General features: G+C 36.5%; 1 protein-coding gene across 1 annotated transcript in view; it reads left to right on the top strand.

Annotated features, from left to right (window-relative positions):
- Positions 1-23,752, top strand: part of Hcn1 (hyperpolarization activated cyclic nucleotide gated potassium channel 1) — a 276,271-nt gene that overhangs the window by 184,220 nt on the left and 68,299 nt on the right. Inside the window, exon 4 of the mRNA XM_045139016.1 lies at positions 6,620-6,838. Within this exon, the coding sequence (XP_044994951.1) occupies positions 6,620-6,838 (219 nt within the window). The remainder of the gene's footprint in view (positions 1-6,619; positions 6,839-23,752) is intronic.

Raw genomic sequence — 23,752 nt, forward strand, 5'->3', positions numbered from 1 at the left:
ATTAACAGACAGTGGTACGTCAAGAAAGCATTACCCAGCTGGGTGCTACGTTTGGCCTTACTCCTATGACCTCTGCATTCAGATGCTGCTGCTGCTGTGGTGATGGTAAGGACAGCCACAAATTCAAGGCTAGCTTTAGGAAGTAGAGTTTTTCACTCTTACTCAAACTAAATTCAGAGCAAGTTTGTGGGGGTTCTTGTTTTTCTTTTAATTTTACTTCCTTTGTATTATATTTCGTCATAATAAAGTGCTCAAACTCTAAACTAGTAGTTTGCAAAAATTCACTTATTCAAAACAATGAGCTACTACACTAAAGGTCATAAGCATGAAACTGATTGGGTTTAAAATTAAATAAGTAAAATTCAGTAACTGCATTTAATAAAACTATAATGGTCTAGAGAGATGGCTTAGCAGTTAAGGTGCTTGCCTGCAAAGCAAAAGGACCTTGGTTCCATTGCCCAGGACCCACATAAGCCTTATGCATAATGTGGCACATGCATCTGGAGTTCGTTTGCAGTGGCTAGAAGCCTTGGTGCGCCCATTCCCCCCCCCCTTCTTTCCATCTCTCAAAATAAATAAATTTATTCAAAATTTTTAAAAAATTAAATTAGGGGCTAGAGATAGTTCAGTGGTTGGAAGTACATGAGCCTGGTGGCCCATGTTTGCTTCCCAGTACTCACATAAAGCCAGATGAACAAGATGGTACAGACATCTGGTGTTTGTTTTCTGTGCAAACAGATATGGGCATGTACACTTATTCTCTATCTACTTGTGTCTCAAGTAAATAAACAAATAAATATTAAATATAATTAAACCAGAGATGCGATTTAAAAATAAGATGATTGCTTATGTTGCTCTGCCCAAGTATCAAAAGAAAGTGTTTAGAACTGACCCACCTGCACTTTCTTGGGAGGGGTGACCCCTTAAGGCAAGGGTTTTCTTCTAGGAGGGTACTCTGATAAAGTAAGAAGATGGGTTGTTCTTATCTAAGACTGTGAGGACGAATAGAATACTCAATGGAAAATCTTGGGAAACAGGAAAATACCGAAGAGCATGACAATTGTATAGTCAAATTATACTGACCGACATGGTCAACAAGGAATTTCTTCTCTGAGTTCTTTTTCTAATGAAAACCGTAGGAAAACTTTGCTATAGATTTTGTTGAAGTATATTTAGATTCTCCTTTTTGTTGCCTGAAATGAAGCTTATACTTGGGAGAATTACTGTGGTATGGGGATGATCATAAAAGGCTTAAAAATTATACATTATGCATCTATTAATACAAAAGACCTGTAACTGAATCAGCTTTGACACCTAGAAATGTGTGGCTTTGAGCAGATTTCATGACCACAAAGTTTTATATACCATACCTGTAATAAATAACTTTCTCTGGTTAGCTGTCATGGCATGCAGACAGGGGAAGCAGACCATATAGCAGTCTTGCTATGGGTAAATGTTCAATTTCTATTTATAATGTTGACGGTAAATAGTTACACACACATATGTATATATACATATATAATACTTATATTTACATGTAGAAAGGGGTACTCTATGAAATTATTTTCAGCTTCCAAGAACAAAATTATGACAAAAAAAATCTTTCTAAAATATTGAAATAGTTTCTGAGCTGGGAACTATTTTATTAATATTAGTGAATTCCTAATAAAATAGTGGGTTAATGGACAAAATCATTTAAATATAATATATCGATTTATTTTTTTATATTTAAATAATGCACAACATTAAATTAAACGAGACCAAAATATTTCTGATCTTATGCATCATTAAATTTCAATTTAGAAATGTAATTACAATAAATTGTGTGTTTCATCATCATTATTGAAGCCAAAACTCATAAATATTAGAACACAGGGAATGAGAAGTAAACAAAAGTAGTATTTTTTCTCTTTTTTTGTGAATTATGTAGTCTATGTAATCCTGATTGGACCATTATTCAGTTTATAGTTTAGGCTAGTCTTAATCTTATTCCAATCCTCTTGCCTCAGTTTGCTAAATTCTAGGATCGTAGGTATGTGCTAACATGTCCTACTAAGAGCAATCTACTAAAATGGCTTGATAATAATTTAGTTGAGTAATGATGTCTACATAATTTACTATGAAAAGGTCAGTTTACCTCTCCTATAACACACAGAGTTTATGTCAGAAGTACAATTATGTGTAAGCAGATCATATAACTAAATACAAGAAAAATAAAATTTACCAACTGATAAGTACATGTAATTATGAATTTGATATACAAGTCTTACGCTAAGTATGTTTGAATCTTTTTGAGATATTGAAAAGAAAATATTCAAAAAATAATAATGCATTTTTATCAAGAGTACAAAAAAATTCAAGAAGCTAGAACACACTTATTATGGAACTGGAAGGGAAATAATTCACTATTCACTAGTAAGGTTTAAATTAGAGGGCAAAGGTAGTATATCAAGATCAGTGGAATATGATATTGCATAAAATGTTGGATTTTTTGTTAATTTTTATTTCCTACCTGCTTACTTTAGAGTCTCTACATTTGCTTTCCATGTCCCTGTCAAATGAAGGAATGGTTGCATGCATATGTGTATGTATGTATGTATGTACGTATGTATGTATGTACCTATAATCTGTTCATTCTTCCATCTACACACGTATATTATTGAATATATTTTATTAAACCTGAAATTAATGTCTGAGCTAATGAACTTCATTATTTTATGATGACATTTCCACTCATGTATATTGTTGGAATTTGTTCATATCTACAGTACCCTTTACTCTCTCCTTTTCTCTCTTCCTTTTCCCACTGCCTCTGCACCGTCTCTGCTCCTCTCTTAGTTTATGACTCATACATGAGAGAAAACATACAATATTGTTTTAGAGTCTGGCTCATTTCATTTAACATGTTTGCTTCTATTCCCACCCACTTTCATGAAAATGACAGAATTTCATTATTTTCATGGCTCAATAAAACTAGAATTGTCTATCTTCTATCTATTTCTATCTATCTATTTATCTATCTATTATCTATCTATGAACTGTCATCTGTCTACCTAATCTATCTATCTATCTATCTATCTATCTATCTATCTATCTATCTATCATATTGCCAATACTTTGTAAACATCTTTTTTCAGCCAGCTATCTCCATTTTAATAACTTATTTATTTAAGAAAGAGAGAGGAAAAAAAGAAGCAGAGAGGGAGAGAGAATGAGCATGCTAGGGCCCCAAGCCACTGCACACTAATTCCAGACACATGAGCCAGCTTGTGCATCTGGCTTACGTGGGCACTGGGGAATCGAACATGGGTTCTTAGGTGTCACAGGCAAATGCTTTAACCACTGCCCCATATCTCTAGCCCTTTATTTTGACTTGATGATCAACATACCTTGAAGCTGCTGCCTGTTTCCATGGGAATGGTGCATGCACTTACTGCTGACTGAAGAGCACATCAAGCCATGTTGGCCATATTGAACTGGAATCTACTTTTCTTCCTATTGGCATGTTAGCAGCAAAATGTCACAAATAATATTTTCATTCAAATAAGAGAGCTTCTTCTTCAGGGTATTTTTAATAGTTATATTTTTAGAAAATTTATAAATGCAATCATTCTAGTGGATATCCTAGCAAAATAGAGAAGCATGAAATTTATACTTAGAAGCAGCAGTAATTAATTCAATCATTACTTAGTGTAGAACATTCTACCCCTAACTCCATTCGTGGTTATTACACACCACAGCCTAGTATTTAGAGTCATGAAATTTATGAAAAAAACCTATGCCCAGCCCTGACTGTTCTCTATTATAGATGCATTAGATGCTGGTGTGTTCAAACATAGTGTTTTAGGAACTGGTAAGCTAGTATGCTCTGTTTATTGTCATTTCGGATAAATTATGGTCTGTCCTATGCTATGTTAGAAGAATTCTGTAATTCAATTTCCTATCCAGTTGGAGTCTCTATAACTGTTAAATATTATACATTTTTACAATAATTGGAAAAATACGGCAGACATGCGTAGAAGCAGGGTCATAAAATAGCTGATCACCATCACTTCATTCAGGAAAAAGACAGTGATGAGCTTCCAGGCTCAGATCGCTTCCTTCTTTTCATTCTTTTCAGGGCCCCCTCCTATAGAATTCTGCCACTCTCACTTAGGGTAGGCCTTGCCATGTCAATTAAACTAATCTACAATGTTTCTCACAGAAATGTGTCTCCTGGGTGATTCCACATCCTACCAAGTTGGCAATTAGTAGTAAATGCTAGTTCATCTCTCTTCAACTTGACATCCAAACACATCATTTTTAAGCCATAATCCTCCTGAACCTTATATCCATAGGCTCATGGGCACCTCATAATGCAAAGAGATTTGAAACAAGTTCATTTTTTTTCAGTAGTTTTTAATAGCTCCAACACTGTTTTAGCAGTTTTTTTTTCTGAGAAATAAGTGAAACTCTTAAATTTGAGCTTTTATAATTACCAAAAATGTTGTATGCTCACATGCAAAAGCACAGAGCAAATACTTCAATTCCAGAAGAGAATAATCGAGGCATAACAAGAAAAGATTGGACCAAAGTAAGACTGGAACTCAACAGAGCAAACACCAAATCCTCAACTCTATGTCGATGGCCTGTGGTTCAGTATGGAACTGTGTGGATTCCAAGGGGTTTTGGAGCACCACCCCTCCAATTCCTTGGGCCAACACTAGCCTTTGCCTGGGTGTTTTCCTCAGCAGGCATCTCGTGATCTGGAATCTCCTCCATTCTGAGGTCTCCACAGGAAATTAGACTTCTCTTTCATAGCACCACAAAATGGCCTCTCAAGACTGTCACTCTGCAAGGACGTCCACACACTTCCTCATTGCAGCTGCTCTTGTAAGAGACTCCGTGGCTCCATCATTCCTGAGTCTCTTATAACTGCACAAAATGGACAATGCAGCAATGCAGCCAAGTTCTGCTGCTAGCTTAGGGCATATCCAGTCCCCCTTGGAACACACACACACACACACACACACACACACACACACACACACAGACAGATATATATATATACAGAGAGAGAGAGAGAGAGAGAGAGAGAGAGAGACTGAGTGTACTTTCTTTTTAGGCTGATCATAGGGAAACCTATGCCTGGGTAGTTTGTTTTGAGCAGGGAAATTTTCAGAGGAACCTGAGCTTGGGTTCATGTTCTGCTACTAATGCTTTCAGCTCGAACTTAGGTGTTTTTGGTGAAATCCCCTGGGGCAATGTAGCATGGCCATGAGCAGTGGGCCCATGGGGATGCGGGGAGAGTGCGTACCCACAGCCATGAGCAGTAGAGCTGCAGGAGTTGGGAAACACTCAATTATTTGTATACAATGAAAGGTAAACTATCAACTTATCTTGATAGAATTTGGCTCATGATAAATTTCTGACATGGCATCAGAAATTTAGAAGCAATAATAGTCTCACATGCTAGAGTCTTAATTTTGGAATGTTTGCCAATACTTTCATTTACTTTTTAATATTTTTTTTTTGAGGCAAGCCCAACAGACTGCCTTTTTTATATGTGACAGAGAGAGAGAGAGAGAGAGAGAGAGAGAGAGAGAGAGGGAGGGAGGGAGGGAGGAAGGGAGGGAGGAGAATTGGTGCACCAGGGCTGATAGGCACTGCAATCAAACTCCAGACGTGCATGCTTCCTGTGTACATGTGCAGCCATGCGTGCTTGCGTCGCTGTGTCTTGCTTACATGGGACCTGAGGAGTTGAGTGTGAGACCTTAGGCTTTGCAGGCAAGCACCTTAACCATTAAGCCATCTCTCTAGCCCTTATTTAATTTGTTTTTGATTTGATTTTATAAAAAGAAGCTCTATGAAATTTAATAACTTCCATTCCAGTCCCCATTATTCTGAGAAAGAACTGTGAATAAATCATTCATGCATTTATAGCTATGTTTCCAAAAGCATGTGGGTTTGTTTTTCATTTACAAAACATAAAGAAATTACGATGTCTACACACATATCAAGTTGGGCTCGGAAAGTCTGTGAGCATAGCTTTGATAAGAATGCTTATATGTAGGCTCATTTGCCTGACACCCACCCGCTAGACTTCTCAGCTTACAAACACACTTCTAGAAATTGATAAGCTTTCCTTGAAATGTTAAAATGAGCCTATCTACACTCATTCTTAATATTGTTATGTGATACTCTAACTGTCCCAGCTGGAATTTTAGTTTTAAGAAGAACCAACCTAAACCGGACTGAAATCCTAATGGTCTGGGCTCAATTTCCCATTACCCATATAAAGCCGCAGGCGCACAGTGACACATGTATCACGTTAATCTGCAGTGGCATGAGGTCTTGGCACAGCCATCCTCATTCTGTCTCTCTCTTTCTCTCTGTCTCTCAGAAATAATAAATAAAAATCCTTTTATAAAACCTGATTAGGAGTGCATATATACAAATGGGATCCTTTGCATTTCATCTTCCCAGGCGGGACTTGAAAGCCAGTCAGTCCTTTGATTAGAACCTCTGATGAGAGCATGTGTAACTGTTTTCCCATGTACGTTAACTCTACCACAGTGACATTCACAGTGCCCCTCTGTCCTGAAGGCTGAGGCTGTTGTCTTTCTCTCTCACATTCCAGAACGACTCCTGGGGGAAGCAGTATTCCTATGCCCTCTTCAAAGCGATGAGCCACATGCTGTGCATTGGGTACGGCGCCCAGGCCCCGGTCAGCATGTCTGACCTGTGGATCACCATGCTCAGCATGATCGTCGGGGCCACCTGCTACGCCATGTTCGTCGGCCATGCCACCGCCTTAATCCAGTCTTTAGATTCTTCCAGGAGACAGTATCAAGAGAAGGTATTTCATTTTCTTCAACCACTTATCAAACTTAGTGAATTTTGTTCAGTCTAACTAAATATCTCTATCAAAAAATATATATAATGAGCTGAAATAAACTAAGAAAAGCGATCTCTTTGGATACTTTGATGATAAATCAAGATAATCTTCATTGTACTGGTTTTAGTTTCTGTCTTCAAAATGAAGACAAAAAGATAAATGCAAATTTGAATCTCTAGAAGAAATAATTATGTGTCTTAAAATGTATGGGAGAGATATAGGTATTTTCATAGGTTATATTGTCACCTACTTGCAAGTTTTACTTCAGTAATTGTAATAACATGTGAACATTTTTCTAATATATTTTAGAAAAATATTTGTTAGCTTACAAAATGGTATAGGCAGCCATTGCACTTCCCCCCTACCAACAAAAAAAATGTATCTTTATTAAGCTTTAGTGAAATTCATCATTTGGGAGTGCAAAATAAATCCATGTCAAACTGTACTTACATTTGGGGTATGCAGTGGTCCAAACTACCAGAAGCATGGACCCTTCACTGCTTTTACTTCCCCATCATAATCCTCCTGAAACAATTGGTCTTTTTGTCAAGGTGGAAGCCGGAAGAAGAGTGAAGGGAACAATCATTTTAACGCATCTGGTAGATGTGCTGAGCAAGTGTTCCTGAGGGGACATGCAGGTGATTAAAGTTGATACTTCTGTGAGTTCCTCAAGGCTCTCTGAGTGTGGCCTGATGAGTTCTGAGAACTGAACATTTTCTCTGAGCCTCTGTGCTTGGCGCAACCTCTGGACAGCATCCAAAAGGCTAGGTTGGTCCTTCTGTGCCATTCATATGTGATTCATGGTGATGCTCAAATGCATCCTCCTCTGAAGTCCTCTCTCAAGGCCTCTTGCATCCTCCACCAAAGCAGTGAAGAACCCCTAACTACCTTTTCTCAGAAGGAGTCAGGCTCCAATGACAGCAGACTGCTTCCATATTCTCAGCTGTGCCTTGCAATTCCCTATGTATGTAAGAGCACCCCAGAGATCCTCAGATGTTTTTCATGATGAATTTCCCAGGCCAGGAACTTGAGAGTGCCCCCAAAAGATGGAAAGTGGCTTATATTAGAGAAACTGCTCTCTCTGAGGGAACCCGAGTGCTAATCCAATCAGTAGTACATTCACTCTGTCCACTGATCTTCATGTAACATTGAGGAGATTTGAGACCTCAGGAAACAGACTGCAAAGTCTGAAAACCTGCATGACAGATAGCTTCTTACACAAGTCATTTCTGGAATCCCTGAGAACAGCAGCTCGGTAAACATGAGGCTGAGTGAGGTTCATTCGAACATCTTTTTAGGACTTTCACTCAAAGGAAATTTTAGCAACTTTTGTTTGTTTGTTTGTTTGTTTTCTGTTTTTCGAGGAAGGGTCTCACTGTAGTCCAGGTTGACCTGGAATTTATTATGTAGTCTCAGGGTGGCCTCGAACTCATGGTGATCCTCCTACCTCTGCCTCCCCTGTGCTTGGATTAAAGACGTGTGCCACGCCACTGCCCAGCAACTTTGAAACACCCTTTTAAGCGGATGGGTTCCTGGAAAGTAACTACAGCATTTGACTACTGTGCTGAAGACCTTGGTCTAGATTCCCAGCACAGAGGTTGTGGAGGAAGCATTTGCAATCATATTCAAAGACATAAATTTGAGGACAATTAACAATACATTTGTTTATATTGGAACATATGAAGAGGGTTCCTTAGGAATGAGAGGTTCATGGCCAAACCTCCCCTTGTTGGATCTCGTTCTCTGAGTGGATGAGTCATTCTTTCTGCCTTGCCCCAGGAAGTTGCAAAAGTGTAAAATACAGTTTTATTTTTTTTCAGCCCATTGTGCTTTTGAAAAATATATAGGTAACTGATGAGTGTATTTTACAGATGTCCTTTGTGAATCAGAATGCATTTTTCTTACAGTCTTATAACATATAACATTGTATTTTGAGATAGAGCCATGATCTTAAGACTTTTACAACATAAATAATATTGATCTTAAAATCACATCAAGCATTTAACAAGTAGGAGAGTGAAGTTTCTTACTTAGTTCATCATCTGTGTTTTATAAGTGAGAAAGTTAAGTGGCAAGCTATTTGAAATTAAACATTCATCTTTAAAATTTTTTCTTTGTCAGCACAAACTCTAAGCTTTTCACTGAATAAACAGTGGCTATTTCTTTTAGAATATTAATTTTCATGAATTCTGGCTTGAAACAGCATACCATGGATTCCCATTTCATCCACCTACTGGATAAGTACATGTACCAATTCACTTGAAAAGAATATGCTGGCATTACAAGAAACTTTACAGAACACATAATCCTCCACAGAGAACTAAAGAGAAACATGAGTGCGCTTTGTGACCATTCAGCTTTTATCATCAGAATTCTACCCACACACTATTATTGGCGTTAGCTTGCAGATTTAAACAGCAGATAAACTGGAGTATAAAGGATCATAAAACTTTTCCTGTGACCAAGAATATTTCATTGTTTTAGAATACAAATAAGCACAACTGGTTCCTTCTGCTTTAGCTAGCAACTTGTGTGATTCTCGAGTGTGTAAATTCTCCCCAAACCCCTGAGCAGAAGCATCTAGAAATATTATTTTGACTTACAAAAGAAATGGAAGGATTTTGCACATTTTACTATTAGAATATTGCTAAAGTTATTCATACATCTTACTTTACCTAGAAAGAATCTCAGTTATTGCAAATAAATGTAAGAGCATAGTTTTCATAGTTTGTAATGGAATTTATATCACGGCACATTATACAATGAAATATTTTGAATATATCTGGAATTTGAAATCATGTATTTATGTTTTAAATTTAAAGTATCTCTAGAGTATTAATGAAAAAAATATACTTATTATAAACAAGAGGCAAATAAACATACAAAAGTTATCAGAACATAGTTATCTGTAACAAACTACCAGAATATTTAAAGAGAGGTATGTTACATTTTAAAACATCTTTGTATAATTGTTCATGCGAGTTAGTTGTTCCAGTTGAAGGTGATATGTTTGGGCATCAGGCTAAGTGGAACTTATAATGACATGTCCAGTAGTCATATCAATCATTGGGAATGATTTTCTTTATTTCTAATAATGGAGTGAAAAAAAGTACCTGATGGCAGGGTGGGCATCCTAGGACCTATGTTTCATATAGAAATTTACCTGAAATGGCTTTCCTTCCTTGTAGAGTAAAATCTTTGTGGAGTTTTGAGAATTGCATAGGGAGTTTTCAGGAAAATATTATTTTCAAAAGCATCAGCTTTTACAGGGCATGGTCTTTATTAACAATGTTCTTCACCATTGGCCCTGATAATCTTATACTTATTTCTTAGATTTTCACATAAATTAACTTCAAAAACTCGAACTAGGGATCTGGCTATCTTCCTTGCAAAGAGCTTCTCAGTGAAAAGTGATCGAGAGGGAGGGGCCCCATGACTCAGTGGAGCTCAGCAGTGCTGCTGAGTTATTGCTGTTCACAGAATTGTCTCCTTTCTATGTGCTTTGGCAAAGGAAATAACATTTAATGTTTTTCCAGTGTTACATAAAGTAACAGAGTGGAGCAAGCAACAGCCATTATAACTTTTTGTTGGTCATGAGAGATTTTCTGACTTGTAAGTAATAAAATGGTTTCCTTACAGTGTATTGCCACCATGCTTGTCAGCTTTCTATCATGGTGGTAAATTCCTGAGATGATAAACTTACGAAGAGAAGATGATCATTTTTGTTTTAGAAGTCTCAGGACATTATGAATTAGACCAATTTCTTTAGGCCTGTGGAGAAGTATCAAATCTTCGAGGGAGCATGAGGTTGTGGAAGTAGAAGGAAATCACTAATCTCTCTGCTGGGAGCAAAGAAGGATAATTTCTTCAAGAACATCCACCACAATTATCTAAAAATGTCTCGCAAGGCCTCACCTCAAGAGGTGCACATGCCCCCCAATAGTAACCACTTGGGGATCAAGCCTTTAACATATGGCAGTTTTGGAGATATTTAATATACAAATTATAGCAACCAGCAAAATATAATAGCACTGGGTATATATTATATACAAGGGAGTAGCAATCTAGCAAGAACACAAGCTATACAAAAAAAAAGAAAAATCTCTAATCATGTTTCAAGGTTACTAAGACTTTTCATGAGTGTAGTAAAATGCATATAATATTGACCTTGACATTGTAATTATCTTTTCTGAGATGAAAAAACACACATCATAAACATATGTAACAAACATTTAAATTCAAAATTTAAAGCATTAATGTCCTTATAACCTAACATCCAATATCATAAGATCCTTTCATAATGTTGTTTCAGAATACATTACATAGATAATTAAGAAAGAAACATAAATTGTATTAACAGTTGTCAAACTTCCTCCTGAAGCTGTTTCTTTTTCACTCAGTAATTTTTTTAATTGTTATATATAAAATAAATATTTTACTTATTTATTTGAGAGAGAGAAAGAGGCAGAGAAATTGAGAGAGAAAGAGAGAGAGAGAGAATATGGGTGTTCCAGGGCCACCAGCCACTGCAAACAAACTCTAGATGCGTGCGCACTCTTATGCATCTGGCTTATGTGGGTTCTGGAAAGCAGAACCAGGATCCTTTGGCTTTGCAGTCAATGCCTTAACTGCTAATCCATCTGTCCTGCCCTCACTAAAATATTGTTATTATACCTAATTAGTAGTGGAGTGAGTGTCCACTATGGTGGCCATATATACATTTGAACAAAAAAGCCTGTTAGGTCTGAGTTTTTCTAGGTATTTTCATAGCCTACCTCCCACTACTGACCCTTTGGGACCCAAGACTTTAGCATGAGGGATTGTGGGAGTATTCAATACTAAGTGTCTATCTCTATTTCTGTTTTTATATTGCTATCTGTATGTATGAATGATTATGTAATAACAGATATATGGTCATAAATTTATGTATAATCATCTTTTTTTTTTCAAAAAGTCAATCTTAAAATCTTAAAAGTCTCTTAAAACTTTTATGAAAATCAAGAAATACACAATAGATTTGGATGAATTCTGGAAATAAAATTTTGTTTATTTTATGGCAGTATTCTCATTCATTTCTTTTATATTTTCATCTAACCAGAGATAAAGCAAACCATTTAGGTAAAGAAATTTTTAGCACTTCCGGATACAATTAGAGGCCATGTGAAGTAAAATTTCTATGATGTACAGTTCCCAGCAAGGGAAAGTTTCCATGAAAGGCATGCAAGGGGAAAAAATACATGTCAGATACCCAGCTTGGATGGGTTCATGCACCAATGGGTGGAGAGCTGTCTCTCAAAGACCTTCCTGTGCTGAAAAGTTACATGAGTTCTCAGGTACGGCTGGAGGAAATGTTCTGATAAAGCCTGGCTCCCAGCTCATCTGCAGCTCAGATGCAAAACACTTGTTCCAGAGAGAGTCCTCCCTCTTTATTTAGAGTTGTGCTGAAAATTGGTGCTCTAGTTTATTAAATATTGTTGTTAAGAGAAATATCAAACTCTGTCCCAATTATTTTAAGTACCAAACTACTGAACAGTAGGGTAGCTGTGGGATAATGAAAAAGATTTTTCATTAGGAATTTGGAGACCTGGCTTAATTCCTGACATTTACTAACTAGATATAAAACCTAGGAAGATGAATTTGCCATCCTGGGTTTCTTCTTATCATCTGTGAAATGAGAGGATTGGAGACAATTATCCCCGCAGTGCCCTCCAGCTCTAAATGTCTCTTCGTACTAAATGTATGTTAATCTCAGCTGGAGGACCCAAAAGACATCTAAAATGTCTTTCAGGTCATCTTTATGCACATAATTCATTAATGTATAGCACTGGTTTGGGATATGGGCTGAGTAGATCATTTTTCTTAAAAACACCTAATTCTTTTATTCTGTATAAATGACCTTAAAGGCTTTATGCCAACAATTATTTCTCAGATTAAATACCACCTTTCTATACCACTCTCTTGGGTGATATGTTCTCCACTAGCTTTGCTGTGAGCTAGTTGGCTATTGCATTGTTTGTAGTGATGCCAAGGCACCCAGACACCTGACTTTCAAGATTTTCAAGTAGGTCAGTCACAAAACTAGAAATTATTGCACCAAAAGTTCTTGAGTCTTCTGGAAATAATAGTCAACATGCAGCTTTACCTTTCTAAGTATACAGCTCTTTTATTTTTTTTTTAACTGGCTTAACTAAAACTAATTAAAAGCTTGAGGTTAGTTTTAGCAAGCACTCCTATAATAAGGTCAATTTTTATTAAGTACTCCACTAACTAATGCTACAAAGATTAGGCTGCTGGAGAATGTAAAACAGACCTCAGTGATGTTGGAAAGTTATAGGGAAAAAAGGAAAGTGAAAGGAAAGGAAGAGAAAAGGAAGGAAAGGGGAGCAAGGAAGAAGAGAAGGGAAGGAAAGACTATGTCACAAAGAAAAGAGTAAAGAAAATGCAGGAAAAGGCTACAAAAGAAATGGAGAATCCAGGAAACTGATTCTTGAGCATAAAGGATGGGGAATTATATCATGTGAAAAAAATAAGGAAAAGAAATTCAAACTTATGAGATAATCCAAATAATAGCTACTGCATTTAAGATGCATGGGGTTGCTTATGTGAACCATCCATGAAAATTTAAATTATGTCTCATTCACTCCATTTACTGTGCCAAGAAGGAAAGAAGGAAAGAAAAGGTTGGACAGTGACTTAGAATCACAGCGGATCTTAGCAGCTAGAATGGAGTTTGAAGGTCATTGAAGTCCCAGGAACACAAAGGGATGTCTTAATGTCATTTTTATTTAAAAATGTAACACCCTGACCATACTTCACAAGAATCTTTGTTTATATCGTGGTAAGAAGCTGTTTCTAATTGAGACAGTCATAATGCAGGAAACTGCATTTATTTAGCACTTTAACGAAACATACTATGTTTTATTCATAAACATGGTCTCTGTAACTTGTTTTATCACTGTATGAGACAGAGGCACAGAAAATGAAGACAATCAAGTTATACTTCAAGATATACAGTATAAAAGGAACAAAGATGAAATCTGGATTCATATTCATTTCTCCAAAGTGCAAGATTCATGCACAATGTGCTTCCTTTCCTCTTAAACATTGTAATGAGAGCCATACATAATGCCATTATTCTCTGTTTTAGTTACACATTTTTCCCTCAAATTTAGAGAGGAATACATTTTCAAAATGATTTTGTGAATGATCACATTTTCTCTTATTACCAATAATTAACAAAATTAAAAAGGTTCAACCATCATGAACAGAAGAGTGTAAATGAGGCTCAAGGCGAAATGAGACAGTGTGTAACTTCTGTGAAATCTTAGAGCTCTTGTGGGCTTCACACATGTATCCTTTGATTACTAGCTTTTGCCATTCTCCTTGATCTTGGGCCATCCACTTTGGCCTAAGCAGTTTTGCCAAGGCTACAGCTTCACACGGCACACACTGACTTGAGAATATTTCAATTTTCACACCTTAAGCCTCTAAGAATCTAAAAGAAACCTCCTAGCCATAGTCCCTACTTCTGCTTAGGGAAGTGGAGATTGCTAAATTAAACTGTTTAAAAACTTTTTTCTCTTCAGGAGTAGGATTTGATGTTTTCTCAATAAGTCCTTGTATATCCTATTTGTCCAGGAAACCTTTTTCTTATTCTCAACCTGAGCTGAATGTTAGAATCATTTTGAAACCATTAAGAATAATGTCATATGGAAATAGCAACTGATTTTTATTGGTCTGTGTGTCCACTTCATTCATATTGTTGGAACAAGCATGCCTTACTACAGCAATGTCAGGAAGGGGAAGAGTTTATTTTTGGCTAGATGTGAGGGGCAAACAGAGCCATATTCTGACACCAACATGGATGATATAAAGAGGAGAAGAATGCCAAGTGGGGCAGGGGCGTAGCCCCTCAAGGCCAGCTACCAGTAACACACTTCCTCCAGCAAGGCTCCCCCTCCCCAAGTCTTCTCAACCTTCCCCAACAGTGGCACCAATTGCAGAAACAGGATTCAACCAATGAACTATATTCAAACCAGCACAGACTCATTACCGATATGCAGCAGTTAATGTACCAAAATATGGGTAATGGGTTCCAAGTCCTACAGGCAAAGGGGAGTTGCTGTGCAGGCGTATACAGGTTGATTATGAAGAAAAGACAAGCTTAACCAGGTCTGCTCTTGCTCATGAAGGGTTGGGGAAGACCAAGGCCTCTGCAGGAACTGTCCATCACCGTACATGTTTCCACTGTGCTTAGCAGCACCCATTACGATTTAGACAAGTGATTGTTCATCAAGCTCTCATCATCCACATCTCTACTCACTCCATTCTCATCTATCTGTGCCATGCTCTGCCTTTTATAACTTTATGATAGTTTTCAGTTATTCATTCTTTATCACAATAAATATTACAACTACAAATATCCTCAAAACACCCATATTTATAGGTAGTCAATAAGGGAAATAAAAGAATCCGGGTTATTTATTACGTCATCTTGTTGAAATCAGTATCATTATTTTTTTTTATTTCTTTTCGATGGTGCATGAAGCAAAGTTTGTCCTCAGCATTTATGTGTGTTTTTGCTTAGCTAAGCATCATTCCGAAATCCACAGGAAATTTTTGTAGTGTTGGCTCTGTGACCGACAAGCGCTGTAGGCTGAGAGAATTGTCCAAAAGTACATGAGAAAGAATAAGAGAGCACACATTTGTAAATATAGTTAAGTGAAATATAGCTCAGGAGAAAATATAACTCAAAAAATCATTATGACAAAATGTTAGTGTATAGATTAGTATGACTTGTCCTATTCTGAAAATATATTTAAAAGTACAAATCCAATAACATCTTCCACAATTTATTGTTTTTTTAATTTTTAAAAATATTTTATCCATTTATTTGACAGATGTAGAGGAAAGAGAAACAGAGACAATGAGAATGAAAGAATGAATGGGCAGGCCAGGGCTTCTTGCCTCTACATACAAACTACACACACACACACACACACACACATATATATATATATATATATAAAATCACTTTTTTCACATGGCTTTAAGTGTGTATGTGGGTACTGGGTTAGCAAACCTGGGTCTGTAGGCTTTGCAAGCAATTGCTTTAAATTGCTGTGCCTTCTCTCCAGTCCTACAATTTATCATTTTCAAGATATTTCAAGGCTTTACATTTATTAACATTGAGGAAAACTGATGATGCAGGAAACAGATACGATATGTTTATTTTCTTACTTCTCTGGCACTTCTCACCCCCCCTCCACACACCCACCACTCTAAATAGTTCCCGTCTACTTGGGGAGGAGTTAAGCATGGATGGTAGCAATAAGGAAGGAAACAGAAGTGAAGGACACATACGACCTTTTGGATCACTGAAACACCTTGGCCTTCTTTTTCCGAATGGAACACTTCTAAGGTTTAAACAAAGGTGTGTGATGGTCAAACTTGCATTTTAGGAGAATAATATTGGTTATTGAGTTGAGAATGCGTTACGAGTAACCAAAAATATAAACAGAATTGTAAGAAATCCATTCAAATGGTCCACATAAAAATATAACTGATGAATTTATAGGGATCAGAAGCAAAAAAAATCTACCAATATGTGCCATAATATTGATGTAGCTTGAAAACATCATGCTCATCGAACACAGCCACGATGAAAGACTAAATATCATATTTTCTCAGGTATGTACATGTGTTAAAATAAGAGGAGAGTGAATAAAAGAAAACTAGTGGACTTCTGTGGCCAGGGCTGGAGAGATGACTGAATCACAGAAAATATTGAGGGAAATTCCTTTAAAGTCTGTGGAATTGATTGTACATGTATGAGTTTCAGAAAGCATCAAAGAAAAAATCATCTATAAACAGTTGCTGACAGAAATAATGCATGAGAAAAAAATATTGTCAAATTAGTCAAAGTTTTGCTGTCCCCTGTTGGCAAAAAAAAAATCCTCATTATTGGAAATGCAGAAAACGGGTAGGATGATCTTTGTGTGGACATACATCATATGAGGCATGTTAGCTGGGAGATTCTTAGCAGACCCTCAAGTCAAAATACCAGTCAGGTAGTTGCATATGGGCACCTTGATTGACAGAAATCGTATAGGTTACATATAGATACATGATGGGCTCATCTGTTGTTTAAAGTCAGAACACTGGACTAGAACATAATTCATCGTTGAGTGACATGGTTATAGCCAATACCAGAAGACCCTCCCCCAACATGCACACATCTTAACTACAATAAGATCAGTATTCTCTAGCCTCTCTTCTTCCCCTTACCTGGCCTAGCCTCAGCTAAAATGCTGTCCATTCACAGTAACTATCCAATGACCTGTCTTCTTAACATCATGCTGTGTAGAGATAAAACAAAGTGTCAGCTTCTTGAAGCCTTAGCTGATGTTTTGAGAATTACTTATAACAAGTATAACAAAATATGAAGTTTGTCTCCTCCTATTACAAAAAAAAGTAATAACAACAAATATCTTACCAACTGTCAGCGCTGTAAATCTTTGGCCCCTTGGATGTTTAGGAGAAACAGGACTGGAAATTCCTTGGCTATCGTCTCTCCTCACCTGGTCTTAGTATCTGGCTCTCCAGGGAGCCTTTCTTGTATTTCCAAGATTCCGCTTAATTATGCCTGGCCAATAGCAGACAACACCTGTCTGATACTGTATTTCCCTTGACTCACTCTCATGACGTGTTGGAAATAAATGCCTGCATTACAGCAGGTACGTAATTGTTCACTCAGCATCTGCTCTCACCTGTTAAGATGTTTCCCCTGGAAAGCTTGTCTCATTTGACCTTGATAAATGATTCAACTTAAATAAGTCACTACTAAATTTATGCTAAGTTACATTCAAAGTTGTTGAACATTCTCCTCTACTTTAGGAAATATATTTTGGAATTTACTGTAGTGATTTTCTTTTTCCTGAAAAGCCAATATTTGGATGTAGAATATATCCGGCAACTATTAAAACAACTATTATTGAAAAATTTTTAAAAATGAACATATATTCGGAATCCACACTTTCATATTTTGATATGTATAAATAAAAAAAATCATTGATATGCATTCCTTTTGAAATCCAATCACCAATACTAAATAATATGAATTAAGTCTGAAAATCTGTTTTTTTTTTTTTTTTCATTCTTGCAGTAGCATAGCCATCAGGACTCTTTCAATGTTATTTTCACAATATATTAATTGTACACATTGGTGGGTAGCATTAGTACATTTGCATACCCACATATAATGTACTTTGATAATAGTCACCCACATTATCTTTTCTTCTCCTTTTCTCATTTTTCCTGTACCCCTTTCACTCCGTCTATGTGGTATTCCTTGTGCTTATGTCATGCTGTCTAGTGACCTAGAGTGCTTCATTAGGATTTCTCCCAGGAGCATTTGTAAGCGACTGCTTTACACAGGCGTGGGAAGCGTATGGTTGCCATGCAGCTAAAGAAAATGTCCCATCCCAGCACCAGTAATGGCCTGCATATACTCAGCAGTCCCTGAGCATCTGTAGCACAGTTTCTAATGGTACCTTGTGCTTCCTTGATAGGTACTTAGCCAAGGTTATTATAGTAATTATACCAGGAAACTTCCCCCATTGAATTAACACAGGTATTTAAATCGCCTGCTGGAGAGTTTGTCAAATGATCAATACTGCAGTCTGAATCATGTATTTGCCTAATTGTGTTTAATTGAACTTAATACATGTGTTTGCTGCCTAATTACTTCATAATACCACACCGTTCTAGAATTGGTCTAGTACTCACTTGTCTTGTTTTATATCACACACACAAAGTGCCACAGTTTTAATTTGCATTGAAAAAAATGCCTTCATTAGAATGTGTCACTTTTTTTGAAAATTAATTAATCCAAGCAGCAAAGTTAAGCATTGTTAAAGCTCCTTTCTCCATCACATGGTAATTTTCTGGTGAGTCATTCATTAATTGTCTTTTCATTTTCATCCAGATGTTATTTACTCTTAGTAACTGTGTGTATCCTCAGATATTCAGTTGCTTTGAAATAGGAAATCCATGAGCAATGAAATAGAAACAGTTGTGTTACAAAAAAACCAAGGAGGGGTGGAGAGATGGCTCAGCAGTTAAAGTGCTTGGAACCCAGGTTCGATTCCCCAGTACCCATGTAAAGCCAGATGCCCAAAATGGCACATGCATCTAGAGTTCAATTTCAGTGGCTAGAGGTCCTGGTGCCCTTATTCTCTCTCTCTCTCTCTCTCTCTCTCTCTCTCTCTCTCTCTCTCTCTCTCTTTCTCTCTCTCTCTCTCTCTCCCTCACTCTGTATCTTGCTCTCTCATTCTCCTGATTGAAGTAAAGACTCTACCTCAAGAAAATAAGCATGAGTGTTCTAGAAGGACACCTCTGTCTTTCATACACAAGTGAATGACATTTGTATCCATATGCATACATGTGCATACATCACAGTAATGCACACGACAAATCACATACTATACTGCACATACTCTACACACACATAAACACACACACACACCACGAAAAAAAAAAAAAACTCAATAAAAAAATCAACTTCCAAAGGCTGGGTATAGCACAGTAATAGAGGTGGTGCTGCCCATACACGTGAGATTGATCTTTAATTCTAAAAAACAAACAAGCAAGCAAAAAAAGATAAAGAAATTAGCTCCCAAGAGACAGAGCTAGATTGGATGAGTAGGTTCTGATATTCTCTTGCACATTAGGATTACAATAGTTAAGACCATACTGTATATTTCAAAACTGTAAAAGTCTAGGAACATTACCAACATACAGAAATGATAAATGCTTGAAGGGAAAGATGTGGTAATCACGATTATTTATTCATTACTCCATGCATTCATGTGTTACTACATTATATTGCATCCCATCGTGCGTATGATTGTTAGTTATCAATAAATGTAAGGTAGAAATGCATGTGGCTCTAGTCAGCATGTAGCAGATAGCTGAGGATGGAAAGCCGTAACTACTGGAGGGCAGGGGATGATTCTGAGGCATGATGGGAGAGGAAACTCCAGTGCAATGGGAAGATTAGCTTTAAATAAGAGAAGACCCAGCTTTTCCATTGTTTATAGTAGACAGTAGAAAAAAATGTGTCTCTCTAAATGAGTTAATAGATGTTTTGTGGGAAAACATATTTACTTTTGAAATTTTATATAAAGTTAAAGAGGAAATAGTGGTGTTGAGATTATGTCAAAAGTCTGAATGATCTTTCTTGGCAAAACAGGTTATATTACCAAAAGAAGACATGTTTTATATATATATATACACACACATACATGAGAGTGTCCTCTCCCATCATGCCTCAGAAACATCACCTGCTCTCCAGTAGTTGCAACTTGCCATCCTCAGCCATCTGCTACATTATTTTTGAGAGAAAGATGGAGAGAGAGAGAAGATCGGGTCACTAGGGCCTTTCAGCCACGGTGAATGAAATCCAGATGTGTGTGCCCCCTTGATCACACATGCAACATTGCAAGCTTGTATCACTGTGCTTCTGGCTATGAGAGACTTGTAGATTGGAACATGTGTTCTTAGGCTTTGCAGGCAAGTGCCTCAACCACTAAGCCATCTCTCCAGCCCTCAATTTATATTCTCAAACAAGTAAATACCAAAATAATTTACCTGCTCATGCCAATAAAAATTTCAGTAGTAAAGATCAAAGTCATTTAGATGAGCAAAGCATTCCAAAGGTATGTTAAAACATATGAGCATATGGCAAATTTGTTATATATAAAAATGTTATGATAATTAAAAAACATTTATCCTCTAGACACTTATGTATAATTATAAATGTTGACCTTCTAAGGATATTTCATATAGGCAATGTACTTTGTTAGTAATTAGTATTTTCTTCTAATTTCTGAATCTGCTAACATTTCATTATTACTTTTTTCAATTACTTTGTTAGTTTAGTACAAACAGATGATAAACTTGAGTTTGACACAATGCATGTTCAAGTAATAATTAATCAGGAAATAATGTGTGTTGTGTAAACAGTTTCCAAGTGTCTTTTTAAAGCATATACTCTTTAATTATTTTGTTATTTATTTGAAAATGATAGACAGAGGAAGAGGCAGACAGAGAGAGACAGAAAGAATGGAAGTACCAGGGCCTCCAGCCACTGCAAACAAACTTTAGGTGTATGTGCCCCCTTGTGCATCTGGCTAACATGGGTCCTGAGGAATTGAGTCTTGAACCAGGGTCCTTAGGCTTCACAGGCAAGTGCTTAATCAGTAAGCAATCTCTCTGGCTCTTAAGCATATACTTTTGAATAAATGGAAGTACAGTTCATTATGAATGTCTGAGTGCATAAATAGGTTTAATAAATAAGAGGGTAATTATCTCTTTACACAGAAAATGATGGAATGACAACACATTTTGCATTGCAATGTTTCTGCAAGGATTCTACCAGCATATCTGTTTGCTATTTTAATAGTTTAAGGATGTAAAATACAATATGCCAACAAATCCATGTCCTTATTTTGAGACCAATATGATTCACTCACATATAGAGAAACGTCTGTGTCATTATATGTCTTTGAAAAAAAACAAAAATTAGTATGAAATGGAAATTTCTTTTTTTCCAATATTTTATTTTTATTTAATTGAGAAAGAGAGAGAGAGGCAGGGAGAGAGAGAAGGAGAATGGGCATATCAGTGTTTCCAACTACTGCAAATGAACTCCAAATGCATGCACCCCCTTGTACATCTGGTTTACTTGGGTCTTGGAGAATTGAACCTGGGTCCTTTGTCATTGCAGGCAAGAGCCTTAACCACTAAGCAATTTCTCCAGCCCCTATTGAAATGGGAATGTCTGAGGAACCTTCTGCAAAAAAATTTATAAGAACAGCCATCTGCTTTTCTTCCTTTGTAATTTTTCTTTAAGTTTTTCTATTTAATTTATTGAAGGTTGTATTTGTCAGGTATCTCTAGAGGAACAGAGCAAGCAGAAAAAAATGTATTAAAAGGAAAGTTATTGGAGTAGCTTACAGGAGTCCAATAATAGCAGTTTGCCAGCCTGAGTGTCAAGGCGCCTGGTAACTGCTCAGTCCACAAGGCTGGATGCCTCTTCAGTCCCAAACCAGCAGTGAAGGCCTGGAGGCTTCTTGGAGAGCTGCCGTCTTCAGTCCATGAACAAAGGGAGCAAGCACACAAGGCAGCCAGGTGAAAGGAAGGACGTCCTTTTCTCCAAGAGCTTCCTAGGATCAAGTCCCCCTCCAAGAGGGGCCATCCACCCTTGGAGAAGGAATGTCTGTGGATTCCTAAACAGATTAAGTTGACACAAAATCTTAACAGAATTACAGAAGACAAACACATTTAAATGACTATTTTTGTTAAATTGTAACTTAAATAATTACTATGCTGTTTAGATTATTTATTTTTGATTTTTGAGGTAGCCTCTAGCTCAGGCTGACCTGAAATGCACTCTTTAGTCTCAGGGTGGCCTTGAACTCACAGTAATCCTTCTACCTCTGCATCCTGAGTGCTGGGATTAAAGGCATGTGCCACCATTCCCAACTGTTTAATTTTTAATAACAAGGAGTTCCTTTACAATAAAAAATAATCCTCAGGATATATGAGTTGAAAATATTAGCATGATTATAGGACAAACTTCTTGTTTTATCTTACTTTTTCTTTATTAGTTATGTACATACTCAGTGTGCATACAGCCATGTTGGTACCATCGTTAGCCTCCTCCCTGTCCTCCCCTCTCTGAAGGGACCCTACAAATTTCTAAATTAGTGTAGCTTGCTACAAAAACTAAAAATAATACATGATAAACTATTTAACACCGAACATAATACTTTTAATGCATAAAAGGTATTCCTATATATTTAATTATGAGATCAAAATTGCTGTGTAAATAAATAGTAACACTAAAAAGTAGTAATAATAACTAAGATAATTTATTAATAATGACTTATTTGAACATAAAATGTAATTCATAATAAACTGTTCTTTTAGAAAAAGTTTTATTTTATTGACAATTATGTTTAAAGCCTGCTCAATAAAATTATTTAAATAAAAATTGTACAGCAGTTATTCTGCAAAAAAGTCACTTAACAGCTCTTTTTATACTATTATATTTATATGGATCATGAGACATTTATATAGTTGAAGTATATCTTTAAAAATAATTAATCAGGGCTGGAGAGATGGCTTAGTTGTTAAGGAGCTTGCCTGCAAAGCCAAAGGACCCAGGATCGATTCCCTAGGACCCATATAAGCCAGATGCACAAGGTGACTCATGTGTCTTGAGTTGCTTTGCAGTGGCTACAGGCCCTGGTGTGCCTATTGTCTCTCTCTCTCTCTCTCTCTCTCTCTCTCTCTCTCTCTCTCTACCTGAATCTCTCTCTCTCTCAAATAAATAAATACAAAATTTAAAATACATTAGAAATAATAATTAATTAACACTTTTATTTTAGTTTTGGAAATAGGATCTCATTTACCATGGGTTGGTTTGGAATTTGCTATGCAGCTAGGGATGACCTTGAACTCTTGATCTACAAAGTTTTGTAAGTACAAGTATGCATCACATGTTTGGTAGTTTTCATAACAATTTCATTTATTAATTTTGCCTGATACACTCTATATATGAGAACTAACTCATACCCCCAGTATGATACATATTACCATTATAGATAAAATAAACATTGAGACATTTGAGATATACTCAATCTATGACAATATAATAAATAAGCAACTTATAGACAAACATATGACAATAAATAAATTCATATTCAATGTTAAACATAAAAAATAGCCATAATTAAAATTGATTTCTACTGATTTCAACATTAGTGTGTGTTTTCAGGAGAATAATACTTATCCTTTTGTGAACTTATT

Source organism: Jaculus jaculus, chromosome 20 (assembly GCF_020740685.1).
Source record: "Jaculus jaculus isolate mJacJac1 chromosome 20, mJacJac1.mat.Y.cur, whole genome shotgun sequence".
Lineage (NCBI taxonomy): Eukaryota > Metazoa > Chordata > Mammalia > Rodentia > Dipodidae > Jaculus > Jaculus jaculus.